At 39.5% G+C, this 14,341-nt stretch overlaps 1 protein-coding gene across 2 annotated transcripts in view; it reads left to right on the top strand.

Moving 5' to 3' along the window:
* Positions 1–14,341, top strand: part of DHX40 (DEAH-box helicase 40) — a 55,209-nt gene that overhangs the window by 27,407 nt on the left and 13,461 nt on the right. For both annotated transcript variants that reach the window (XM_061390189.1, XM_061390190.1), the window contains exon 12: positions 4,532–4,689. In XM_061390189.1, coding sequence (XP_061246173.1) covers positions 4,532–4,689 — 158 coding nt within the window. The remainder of the gene's footprint in view (positions 1–4,531; positions 4,690–14,341) is intronic.

Below are 14,341 nucleotides of genomic sequence, written 5' to 3' on the forward strand. Positions count from 1 at the left end.
ACTTCTATGCAGAGTACATCATGAGAAACGCTGGACTGGAAGAAACAAGCTGGAATCAAGATTGCTGGGAGAAATATCAATAACCTCAGATATGCAGATGACAGCACCCTTATGGCAGAAAGTGAAGAGGAACTAAAAAGCCTCTTGATGAAAGTGGAAGTGGAGAGTGAAATAGTTGGCTTAAAGCTCAACATTCAGAAAACGAAGATCATGGCATCTGTCCCATCAATTCATGGGAAATAGATGGGGAAACAGTGGAATCAGTGTCAGACTTTATTTTTGGGGCTCCAAAATCACTGCAGATGGTGACTGCAGCCATGAAATTAAAAGACGCTTACTCCTTGGAAGGAAAGTTATGACCAACCTAGATAGCATATTCAAAATCAGAGACATTACTTTGCCAACAAAGGTTCGTCTAGTCAAGGCTATGGTTTTTCCTGTGGTCATGCATGGATGTGAGAGTTGGACTGTGAAGAAAGCTGAGCACTGAAGTATTGATGCTTTTGAACTGTGGTGTTGGAGAAGACTCTTGAGAGTCCCTTGGACTGCAAGGAGATCCAACCAGTCCATTCTGAAGGAGATCAGCCCTGGGATTTCTTTGGAAGGAATGATGCTAAAGCTGAAACTCCAGTACTTTGGCCACCTCATGTGAAGAGTTGACTCATTGGAAAAGACTCTGATGCTGGGAGGGATTGGGGGCAGGAGGAGAAGGGGATGACAGAGGATGAGATGGCTGGATGACATCACTGACTCGATGGACATGAGTCTGAGTGAACTCCGGGAGTTGGTGATGGACAGGGAGGCCTGGCGTGCTGCGATTCATGGGGTCGCAAAGAGTCGTACATGACTGAGTGACTGATCTGATCTGATCTGAAGGGAACGTTTCATGCAAAGATGGGCTCGATAAAGGACAGAAATGGTATGGACCTAACAGAAGCAGAAGATATCAAGAAGAGGTGGTAAGAATACACAGAAGAACTGTACAAAAAAGATCTTCACGACCCAGATAATCACGATGGTGTGATCACTGACCTAGAGGCAGACATCCTGGAATGTGAAGTCAAGTGGGCCTTAGAAAGCATCACTACAAACAAAGCTAGTGGAGGTGATGGAATTCCAGTTGAGCTATTTCAAATCCTCAAAGATTATGCTGTGAAAATGCTGCACTCAATATGCCAGCAAATTTGGAAAACTCAGCAGTGGCCACAGGACTGGAAAAGGTCAGTTTTCATTCCAGTCTCAAAGAAAGGCAATGCCAAAGAATGTTCAAACTACCGCACAATTGCACTCATTTCACACGCTAGTAAAGTAATGCTCAAAACTCTCCAAGCCAGGCTTCAGCAATATGTGTGAACTGTGAAGTTCCTGATGTTCCAGCTGGTTTTAGAAAAGGCAGAAGAACCAGAGATCAAATTGCCAGCATCCGCTGTATCATGGAAAAAACAAGAGAGTTCCAGAAAAACATCTATTTCTGCTTTATTGACTATGCCAAAGCCTTTGACTGTGTGAACCAGAGATCAAATTGCCAGCATCCACTGTATCATGGAAAAAACAAGAGAGTTCCAGAAAAACATCTATTTCTGCTTTATTGACTATGCCAAAGCCTTTGACTATGTGGATCACAATAAACTGTGGAAAATTCTGAAAGAGATGGAAATACCAGACCACCTGACCTGCCTCTTGAGAAATCTGTATGTGGGTCAGGAAGCAACAGTTAGAACTGGACATGGAACAACAGACTGGTTCCAGATAGGAAAAGGAGTTTGTCAAGGCTGTATATTGTCACCTTGCTTATTTAACTTCTATGCAGAGTACATCATGAGAAACGCTGGACTGGAAGAAACAAGCTGGAATCAAGATTGCTGGGAGAAATATCAATAACCTCAGATATGCAGATGACAGCACCCTTATGGCAGAAAGTGAAGAGGAACTAAAAAGCCTCTTGATGAAAGTGGAAGTGGAGAGTGAAATAGTTGGCTTAAAGCTCAACATTCAGAAAACGAAGATCATGGCATCTGTCCCATCAATTCATGGGAAATAGATGGGGAAACAGTGGAATCAGTGTCAGACTTTATTTTTGGGGCTCCAAAATCACTGCAGATGGTGACTGCAGCCATGAAATTAAAAGACGCTTACTCCTTGGAAGGAAAGTTATGACCAACCTAGATAGCATATTCAAAATCAGAGACATTACTTTGCCAACAAAGGTTCGTCTAGTCAAGGCTATGGTTTTTCCTGTGGTCATGCATGGATGTGAGAGTTGGACTGTGAAGAAAGCTGAGCACTGAAGTATTGATGCTTTTGAACTGTGGTGTTGGAGAAGACTCTTGAGAGTCCCTTGGACTGCAAGGAGATCCAACCAGTCCATTCTGAAGGAGATCAGCCCTGGGATTTCTTTGGAAGGAATGATGCTAAAGCTGAAACTCCAGTACTTTGGCCACCTCATGTGAAGAGTTGACTCATTGGAAAAGACTCTGATGCTGGGAGGGATTGGGGGCAGGAGGAGAAGGGGATGACAGAGGATGAGATGGCTGGATGACATCACTGACTCGATGGACATGAGTCTGAGTGAACTCCGGGAGTTGGTGATGGACAGGGAGGCCTGGCGTGCTGCGATTCATGGGGTCGCAAAGAGTCGTACATGACTGAGTGACTGATCTGATCTGATCTGAAGGGAACGTTTCATGCAAAGATGGGCTCGATAAAGGACAGAAATGGTATGGACCTAACAGAAGCAGAAGATATCAAGAAGAGGTGGTAAGAATACACAGAAGAACTGTACAAAAAAGATCTTCACGACCCAGATAATCACGATGGTGTGATCACTGACCTAGAGGCAGACATCCTGGAATGTGAAGTCAAGTGGGCCTTAGAAAGCATCACTACAAACAAAGCTAGTGGAGGTGATGGAATTCCAGTTGAGTTATTTCAAATCCTCAAAGATTATGCTGTGAAAATGCTGCACTCAATATGCCAGCAAATTTGGAAAACTCAGCAGTGGCCACAGGACTGGAAAAGGTCAGTTTTCATTCCAGTCTCAAAGAAAGGCAATGCCAAAGAATGTTCAAACTACCGCACAATTGCACTCATTTCACACGCTAGTAAAGTAATGCTCAAAACTCTCCAAGCCAGGCTTCAGCAATATGTGTGAACTGTGAAGTTCCTGATGTTCCAGCTGGTTTTAGAAAAGGCAGAAGAACCAGAGATCAAATTGCCAGCATCCGCTGTATCATGGAAAAAACAAGAGAGTTCCAGAAAAACATCTATTTCTGCTTTATTGACTATGCCAAAGCCTTTGACTATGTGGATCACAATAAACTGTGGAAAATTCTGAAAGAGATGGAAATACCAGACCACCTGACCTGCCTCTTGAGAAATCTGTATGTGGGTCAGGAAGCAACAGTTAGAACTGGACATGGAACAACAGACTGGTTCCAGATAGGAAAAGGAGTTTGTCAAGGCTGTATATTGTCACCTTGCTTATTTAACTTCTATGCAGAGTACATCATGAGAAACGCTGGACTGGAAGAAACACAAGCTGGAATCAAGATTGCTGGGAGAAATATCAATAACCTCAGATATGCAGATGACAGCACCCTTATGGCAGAAAGTGAAGAGGAACTACAAAGCCTCTTGATGAAAGTGGAAGTGGAGAGTGAAATAGTTGGCTTAAAGCTCAACATTCAGAAAACGAAGATCATGGCATCTGTCCCATCAATTCATGGGAAATAGATGGGGAAACAGTGGAATCAGTGTCAGACTTTATTTTTCTGGGCTCCAAAATCACTGCAGATGGTGACTGCAGCCATGAAATTAAAAGACGCTTACTCCTTGGAAAGAAAGTTATGACCAACCTAGATAGCATTTTAAAAAGCAGAGACATCACTTTGCTAACAAAGGTCCGTCTAGTCAAGGCTATGGTTTTTCCTGTGGTCATGTATGGATGTGAGAGTTGGACTGTGAAGAAAGCTGAGCGCCGAAGAATTGATGCTTTTGAACTGTGGTGTTGGAGAAGACTCTTGAGAGTCCCTTGGACTGCAAGGAGATCCAACCAGTCCATTCTGAAGGAGATCAGCCCTGGGATTTCCTTGGAAGGAATGATGCTAAAGCTGAAACTCCAGTACTTTGGCCACCTCATGCAAAGAGTTGACTCATTGGAAAAGATTCTGATGCTGGGAGGGATTGGGGGCAGGAGGAGAAGGGGATGACAGAGGATGAGATGGCTGGATGGCATCACTGACTCGATGGACGTGAGTCTGAGTGAACTCTGGGAGTTGGTGATGGACAAGGATGCCTGGCGTGCTGCGATTCATGGGGTCGCAAAGAGTCAGACACGACTAAGCAACTGAACTGAACTGAACTGTTGTTTCTCTTATCAGTGTCCACAGTGTATCACATTCCTTATATTGAATTGAATTTCTAGAGGGAATTTAAAGTAATCTAACTTATATCTAACTTATTCTGAGTGATAAACATTTCGCTTGTACTCTTTGAAGGCAGAAAGACTTAAGAACTTTTTCTTTCCATTAAGGAGTGGCCATGTGACCAGATTGGGTTTGTCTATGGTAGAATTTCCTCTCCCTCCACATCTGACATGTGCGGTAATAAAGGCTGCTTCTCTCGACTGTGAAGATCTACTGCTTCCAATAGCAGCAATGTTGTCTGTGGAAAATGTCTTCATTAGACCTGGTAAGAAATTTATTGATGAAATTTTTTTAATTAATAGAGTTTATTTTTTAGAGCAATTTTAGGTTTATAGAAAAATTGAGGCAAAGTACAGAGGTTTCCCTATTATTAACATTTTTCAGTAGCATGGTACCTTTGTTATAATTAAAGAACCAACATTGATACATTATTATTACTGAAGAGTTCACTGTTTGTGTTGTAAATTCTATAGGTTTCGGCAGATCTGTAATGACACGTATTCACCGTCAGAATATTGTGCAGAGTAGTTGCACTGTGTTCCACCCAGTCATTCCTGCATCCCTTCCCCCAAACCCTTAGCAACCACTGATCTTTCTTTTGTGTGCCTTTTCCAATATCGTCGACTATATATTTCGACTATACAGATTCCTGTATTCCTGTACTGGAAGGTATTCCTTCCAATACCTTTTCAGATTGACTTCCTTAGCAGTGTGCTTTTATGGCTCCTCCGTGTCTTTTGGTGGCATGATAGCTCATCTCTGTTTTTTGGCGGGAGCACATAGACTTTCTCCAGTCTTAGCTCATGGGGCTTCTCTAGTTGCAGCGCGTGGATTTGGTTGGCTCGTGACATGTGGGATCCTAGTTCCCCGACTGGTGTCGAAGCCATGTCCCCAGTGTTAGAAGGTGGACTCTTAACCACTGGACCTCCAGGGACGTCTCAGCTCATTTCCTTTCGTTGCTGAATAACATTCCATTGTGTGGAGTTTGTTTATCCATTTTCCTATGGAAAGACCTCTTGGTTGCTTTCAAGTTTTGGCCGTTTCAGATAAAGCTGCTGTAAACATTTGTGTGCAGGTTTTTGTTCGAACAGCTTATTGCCAAATTGTACTATAAGAATATGTTTGTATTTATAAGAAAGTGCCAGACTGTCTTCCAAAGTGTTTGCCATAATGCATCCGCACCAGCAGTGAGCCTGAAATTCCTGTTGCTCTACCTTCTCTACAGCTTCTTGTGTTGGCACTGTTTTGGGGTTTGGGCTGTTCTAGTAGGTGTGTAGTGGTATTTCACTGTGGTTTTGATTTGTAGACCCCGATGGCATACGATGTTGATCGTCTTTTCGTGTGCTCATTTGCCATTTGTGTATCTTCTTTGGGGAGGTGTCTCTTCTGGTCTTTTTAAATCGGATTGTTTCTTTTCTTGTGTGTGTGCTCAGTTGCTCAGTCATGTCCCACTCTTTGCGGCCCCATGGACTGCAGCCCACCAGGCTCCTCTGTCCATGGAATTTTCCAGGCAGAATTACTGGAACAGGTTGCCATTTCCTACTCTAGGGGATCTTCCCCACCCAGGGATCGAACCTTTGTCTCTTGCATCTCCTGCATTGGCAGGCGGATTCTTTACCACTGCGCCACTTGGGAAGCCCTTTGTTTTCTTATTGTTGGGTTTTAGGAGTTCATTGTATGTTTTGGATAACAGTTCTCTATCAGGTGTGTCTTTTACAAGTATTTTTTCCCAGTCTATGACTTGTTTTCTCATTCTCTTGACTTTGTCTTTCCAGAGCAAAAGTTTTTAATTTTAATGAAGTCCAGTTTATCAGTGATTTCTTTGATGAGTCATGCCTTTGTGTCATGTCTGAAAAATCATCACTGTACCTAAGTTCATCTAGATTGCCTCCTATGTCATCTTCTAGAAACTGATGTCCTTCTGTTCCAGCCCCATTTGTTCGAAAGACTCCTTTCTCCACTGTAATGCCTTTGCTCCTTTGTTAGAGGTCATTTGAGTGAATTTGTATGTGTCTGTCTCTGGTCCATGTACTCTCTTCCACTGATTTGTTTTTCTGTACCTCTGTGAATAGCACACTGTCTTGATTATTGAAGCTTTATAGTAACTCTCGAACCTAGATAGGGTTATTTCTCCAGCTTTCCTCTTCCCCTTCCTAAAACATTGTTTTAACTTTTAGTTAACTTTTAGACTTAGCCACTGGGTCTTTCCCTTTTCACATAAACTTTAGAACTCGTTTGTTGATATCCACAAAATGACTTTCTAAGACTTTAATTCAGATTACATTGAGTCTATAGATCAAATTGGAAAGAAGTGACATCTGGACGGTATTGTCTTCCTACCCATGTATGTGGAATATCTATTTATTTATATCTCCGGTAATTCACTGAACCTTTTTTTTTTAATTACTGAACATATTTTCATCACCGTATATCTAGCCCTGCTGCTGCTGCTGCTAAGTCGCTTCAGTTGTGTCTGACTCTGTGCGACCCCATAGATGACAGCCCACCAGTCTCCCGCGTCCCTGGGATTCTCCAGGCAAGAACACTAGAGTGGGTTGCCATTTCCTTCTCCAGTGCATGAAAGTGAAAAGTGAAAGTGAAGTCGCTTAGTCGTGTCTGACTCTTAGCGACCCCATGGACTGCAGCCTACCAGGCTCCTCCATCCATGGGATTTTCCAGGCAAGAGTACTGGAGTGGGGTGCCATTGCCTTCTCTGGTATCTATCCCTACAGGACATGAATCTGAAGATAAACGATTTTTTCATTTTGTTATTCTTTAACTTAGTTTTTTGAAGTATAGGGGGTATATAACGATCCTGGCTGAGAGAATTTCCTTTAACTGGTAAAGGAAGATAACGTGGTGAACCTTTGCCTTGTTACAGTACATTAGTAATATATTAACTTTTTTTTTCTCTGTGATCAAAAGAAATGGTAGTTCAGCCCTTGTACCCTTAGAGAAAGGATTATTTTGAGGTTTTCATGTCTTTAGACTTCTGCTTCTTTCCTTTCTTAGCGTGTCAATATGGGACACAACTTAGTTCATCATATGTAAGCTTTGCTCTCTTCTACTGTGTGTGTGGGGAGGGGAGGCACAACTTTCTTTTCTTTTCAAGGAGCTCCTGAATTGATAGTGTATCTTGCCTACAACCCAGACTTAACAGTAGTGTGCTATCTCACTGGCCATATCACTTTATGGCTATGAGTGTTGGTTCAGATTGGTTTATTATTGTGATGATTATAATGGAGGATAAATTTTTGTATAAAAATACTCTGTAGTCCAATCAATGTTCTACCTATCCCAAATAGATTGCAATGTAGTATTGGTGTTTTGTGTGTGTGTGTGTGTGTGTGTGTGTGTGTGTGTGTGTAGGATAGGGAAGCCTGGTGTGCTGCAGTCCATGGAGCTGCAAAGAGTCAGATATGACTTAGCGACTGAATGGCTTATATATATATTTATATGTGTATATATTATTTATACGGGTCACATTTATATATATTCTTGTGTATACATATATGTATACACACGTATATGTGTATATATTATTAAATTATACTATTAACATTTATTTTATATGTTATTTATTTGTGTATAAATATATGTACACATATATATGTATTACACTATTTACATTTTATATGCATTTTTTGTATATATGTATATGTACATCTATATTTTATATATATATTTATTTGGGTATACATACATTACTCCTTGGAAGGAAAGTTATGACCAACCTAGATAGCATATTAAAAAGCAGAGACATTACTTTGCCAACAAAGGTCCATCTAGTCAAGGCTATGGTTTTTCCAGTGGTCATGTATGGATGTGAGAGTTGGACTGTGAAGAAGGCTGAGTGCTGAAGAATTGATGCTTTTGAACTGTGGTGTTGGAGAAGACTCTTGAGAGTCCCTTGGACTGCAAGGAGATCCAACCAGTCCATTCCGAAGGAGATCAGTCCTGGGTGTTCTTTGGAAGGACTGATGCTAAAGCTGAAACTCCAATACTTTGGCCACCTCATGTGAAGAGTTGACTCATTGGAAAAGACTCTGATGCTGGGAGGGATTGGGGGCAGGAGGAGAAGGGGACGACAGAGGATGAGATGACTGGATGGCATCACCAACTCAATAGACATGAGTTTGGGTAAATTCTGGGAGTTGGTGATGGACAGGGAGGCCTGGCGTGCTTCAATTCATGGGGTCGCAAAGAGTCGGACATGACTGAGCAACTGAACTGAACTGAACATGCACACAGACACACACATCTCTATTTATTTTATATGTATCATTTATTTGTGTATACATATGTGCACACGTCTATATTTATTTTATATATATATTATTTGTGTATATGTATATGCACACCCACACATACTGTTTATTCGGCTGTCCTGCATCTTAGTTGTGGCACATGGGATCTTTTAGTTGCAGTGTGTGGGATCTAGTACCCTGAGCAGGGATCAAACCTGGGTCCCTGCGTGGGGAGTGTGGAGTCTTAGTCACTAGACCACTGGGAAGGTCCTGCAGTATAGTTTTTTTAAATATCAGAATTTTGATTCTAATAGTATCCTAATTGCAGTTTGTTTTTTTTTTTCCTAGTAAAATACTATATGCAGTAAATAAGGTTGGCTGGCTTTTGTTAGGTAGTATCAAAGCTAATAATACTCTTTTTCAAAACTATTATAGAGTATTGAAGTGAGAGTCAAGAGATCAGGATTCTAGACCGTTGGTCTGGTTTTTCTGGATTTCATTTTTTATTTGGAAAAGCAGGGAGTTGGATTGAGGTGATCCAACTCTAACAGAAATGTTGAGAGTTGTACCTTTTATACCTTTTATATCTAGTCGTACCTTTTATATCTAGTTTCAGCAAGTTTTTAACATTCTGCTGCATTTGCTTTATTATTCTATTCTCTTTGTTTCTCTGTGCATGTGTGAAGTGAAAGTCGCTTAGTCGTGTCTGACTCTTTGCGACCCCATGGACTATGCCCATGGAATTCTCCAGGCCAGAATACTATAGTGGGTAGCCTATCCCTTCTCCAGCGGATCTTCCCGACCCAGGAATCGAACCAGGGTCTCCTGCATTGCAGGCAGATTCTTACCAACTGAGCTATCAGGGAAGCCCTTAAAAGTGAAAGTTACTCAGTCACAACCTTTTGCGACCTCATGGACTACACAGTCATGGAATTCTCCAGGCCAAGAATACTGAAGTGGGTAGCCGTTCCCTTCTCCAGGGCATCTTCCCAACCCAGGGACTGAACCCAGGTCTCCCGCATTACAGCCGGATTCTTTACCAGCTGAGCAACCAGGGAAGCCCTGCATGTGTACATATATATATTTATAAGTATTTGTAAATATACATTTTATTTCTTTTTCTGAATCATTTGAGAGTAAATTGGAAACATTGTGCTCCCTTACCACAGAATATTTACATGTAATTTACTAAGAACACAGGCAATCTCTTATTTAACCATGGCACATTTATCAAAATTAGGAAAATTAACATTGATACCTGATGCAATACTATCATCTAGTCCAGAGTTCGTATTCAAATTGTTCATTGTCCCTAGAATATACAGAAGTGGTTTTAGAATCACTAAGCTATACCACTGTGAAAGGCAGTCCTTTATAACTAGAGTTCAATATTTGCTTATAGTTTTTTTCTTCTTTTTTTAATTTTTATTGTTTATTGTTTATCTTTTTTTTTGGTTTTATTTCTCTCTTCTTTTTGTTTATTTTGAGGTAAAATTTGCATGTAGTGAAAAGTGTAAGTGCTGTGTCTGTAATTCAGTGAATTTTGTGAAATACATTTACTACTGTAACCCATATTCTTGTCAAGATCTAGTTTTATCACTCCAGAAAATTCTCTCAGTGCCCCTTCTCAGATTCCATCCCACTTTCTTACAGCCAGCCTCTTTTCTGATTTTTTCAGGTTAGTTTTGCCTCTTCTGAAACTTCATGTAAATAAAATTATATAATATGTGCATTTTTGTGCTTGACTTTTTTTGGTCAACATATTATATGTGAGATTCATCCATATTTTTGTATGTATCAATGCTTTGTTTTTTTTTTTATTGTTGACTAGTATCCTGTTGCATACTATAATTGGTTTATCCATTATCCTGTTGACAGACGTTTGAATTGTTTCTTGTTTGGTGCTATTTGTGAATACAGCTATTTTGAACTTTCTTATGCAAGAGTTTTGTAGATATATATTTTTTATTTATCTTAGGTAAACTAAGAAATTGCCAACTCTTGTGGTAAATTTTGAAATCAGTGTTGTTTTGGTCATTCTATATTTTTTGCATTTCCGTATGTTTTTAAAATCAGCATATTAGTTTTTTCAACATAAGCCTGCTAAGAATTTTGATAGGGATTTTGTTGAACCCTTTGCTGGCTTTTTGCCATTTCTTAATATATCCTTGCTCTAGGGATTATAATACACATCTTTAATTAAAATTTACTCAAAGTTAATATTTTATTGCTTCATGTGAAATATAAGAAACATTGGAATTGTTTAGTTCCACTTATTCCTCCATCATTTGTGTTATTATTGTCATATATATTATATTTACATAGATTATAAACCTCACAATTTACAGTAGTATAATTTTTCCCTTAAGGCTTCATATATCTTTGAAAGAAGTCAAGAGAAGAGAAAAATTAAGTTGTTTCCATAGCTAGAAGTAAAATTCCAGGTTTTTAAATTCTTATTTAGAACCTCTATCTGTGATAGACTGTTGATTGTTAGTTTTGTAGCCCTTGAAGTTGTTCAGGTCTTAGGTTTTGATTATATGTTCTTTGGTTTTTCTTCTTTATTAAGTCCTTGAGGTGGTTTTTGGTACCTTGAGGGCTTTTACTTGGGTTTAGCAACAACTTTATTACAGTTTAGCAACTTCAGGAAAGGAGGGACTTCCCTTTGCTTGCCTAATATTTGGCCTTTAGATATCTATGAACATAGGACAGTCTAATTCTTTAGAATATTGAGATAATAGCCAGTAGGAATGTCTTGTATTTTGTGCTTTGATGGGAAATTCTTAAGTAAGTTTTGTCTTTATGAAGCACTTGATATCATTGATGTTAATGGGTATAAAGGATGAATTACCCTGAAAGCACTCAAATAACACAGAGATTTATCAGTGTTTTTAAATTCCAAAGAATGAAAATATAACTGTAAAGCAGTGGCCTTGTCTATTGTCTTGTCAGACTCAGGATTAGGTTTTATTAGGTTTACTTGGGCATCTGCACAGTCTTCCAGAACATCAGGACAACCTATAGTTTTTTGGTAGGTTTCTCTGATCTTTCTGTTAAACATTTGGGTGGTCTCATATATGACAATTCCATAGGTAATATCATATTCAGTGGTGAAGCCTTTCCTCTAAAACAAAGATGCTCACTTTAGCCACTTCTGTTAACATAGTATTGAAAGTCTGAGCCACAGCAGTCAGACACAAAAAAGAAATAAAAGGTATCCAAATTGGAAAGAAGAAGTAAAACTTAATCACTGTTTGCAGATACTATACATATCTCAAGATGACTCTCTTGAACTTTTTTCTTTGTTTCTTCTTTCCTACCAGGAGCTCAAACTCGAAACCTCTTGACACCAATGTTTTTAAGTTATTATCTCCTAGCGTCATTTATATTTGTCCTGCCTTTCCATTCTTTTTATTACCATCCTAATGGGGCTTCCCTGGTGGCTCAGACAGTAAAGCGTCTGCCTACAGTGCAGGAGACCCAGGTTCGGTCCCTGGGTGGGAAGATCCCCTGGAGAAGGAAATGGCAACCCACTCCAGTGTTCTTGCCTGGAAAATCCCATGGACCGAGGAGCCTGGTGGGCTACAAGTCCATGGAGTTGCAAAGAGTTGGACATGACTGAGCGACTTCACTTCACTTCAGACATAGAAAACTCTAAAATTTCTGCCAAAAAATTATTAGAACTAATAGTGATTTCAGTAAAGTTGCAGGATATATTATTAATATTCAGAAATCTGTTGATTTTCTAGTCACTAATATATGAACTATCAGAGAAAGCAAGAAAGTAATCTATTTTGAATTACATCAAAAAGACTAAAATATTGTTAATAAATTTAATCAAAGAAATACTCTGAAGACTTTAAGTTACTGAGGAAGGAAATTAAAGATGATATAAAGAAAGGGGATGATATCTCATGTTCTTGGGTTAGAAGAATTAGTATTATTAAAAAGTCCACACTACTCAAAGCAATCTATGGATTTAATGTAATCCCTTTTAAAATACCTGAGACACTTCACAGAACTAGAACAAATAATCCTAAAATTCATATGGAATCATGAAAGACTCTGTATTGCCAAAGCAGTATTAAGAAAAAAGAACAGAGCTAAAGATGTCACACTCCTTGACTTCAGAGTGTACTACAAAGCTACTGTAATCAAACAGCATGGTATTGGCACACACACACACACACATACACACACACAAACAGACACTTAGATCAATGAAACAGAGTAGAGAGCCCAGAAATAAACCTGTATACTTATGGTTCATTAATGTATGACAAAGGAGGCAAGAATATACAATGGAGAAAGATAGTCTCTTTAGTAAATGGTGCTGGGAAAACTAGACAGCTACATACATACTTGTGGAATGTTTGAAAAAGAATGTATAAAAGAATGAAATTAGAATGTTTTCTCACTCCATGTGTAAAAATAAACCCAAAATGGATTAAAGACCTGAAAGGAAGACCTGAAACCAAGCAGAACACTCTTTAACAGATGATGTGATCACTCACCTAGAACCAAACATCCTGGAATGTGAAGTCAAGTGGGCCTTAGAAAGCATCACTACAAACAAAGCTAGTGGAGGTGATGGAATTCCAGTTGAGCTATTTCAAATCCTGAAAGATGACGCTGTGAAAGTGCTGCACTCAATATGCCAGCAAATTTGGAAAACTCGGTAGTGGCCACAGGACTGGAAAAGGTCCATTTTCATTCCAATCCCAAAGAAAGGCAATGCCAAAGAATGCTCAAACTACTGCACAATGGCACTCATCTCACACGCTAGTAAAGTAATGCTCAAAATTCTCCAAACCAGGCTTCAGCAATATGTGAACTGTGAACTTCCAGATGTTCAAGCTGGTTTCAGAAAAGGCAGAGGAAAAAAAAGAAAAAAGAACAATAAAGAAAAGGCAGAGGAACCAGAGATCAAATTGCCAATATCCGCTGGATCATGGAAAAAGCAAGAGAGTTCCAGAAAAACATCTATTTCTGCTTTATTGACTATGCCAAAGCCTTTGACTGTGTGAACCAGAGATCAAATTGCCAACATCCGCTGGATCATGGAAAAAGCAAGAGAGTTCCAGAAAAATATCTATTTCTGCTTTATTGACTACTCTAAAGCCTTTGACTATGTGGATCACAATAAACTGTGGAAAATTCTTCAAGAGATAGGAATACGAGACCACCTGACCTGCCTCTTGAGAAACCTATATGCAGGTCAGGAAGCAACAGTTAGAACTGGACATGGAACAACAGACTGGTTCCAAATAGGAAAAGGAGTACATCAAGGCTGTATATTGTCACCCTGCTTATTTAACTTATATGCAGAGTATATCATGAGAAAACGCTGGGCTGGAAGAAGCACAAGCTGGAATCAAGATTGCCGGGAGAAATATCAAGTAACCTCAGATATGCAGATGATACCACCTTTATGGCAGAAAGTGAAGAGGAACTAAAAAGCCTCTTGATGAAAGTGAAAGAGGAGAGTGAAAAAGTTGGCTTAAAGTTCAACATTCAGAAAACTAAGATCACAGCATCTGGTCCCATCACTTCATGGGAAATAGATGAGGAAACAGTGGAAACAGTGTCAGACTTTATTTTATTATTTTTTTGGGCTCCAAAATCACTGCAGATGGTGACTGCAGCCATAAAATTAAAAGACACTTACTC

This window comes from Bos javanicus, chromosome 19, assembly GCF_032452875.1.
Source record: "Bos javanicus breed banteng chromosome 19, ARS-OSU_banteng_1.0, whole genome shotgun sequence".
NCBI classification, from domain to species: Eukaryota; Metazoa; Chordata; class Mammalia; order Artiodactyla; family Bovidae; genus Bos; species Bos javanicus.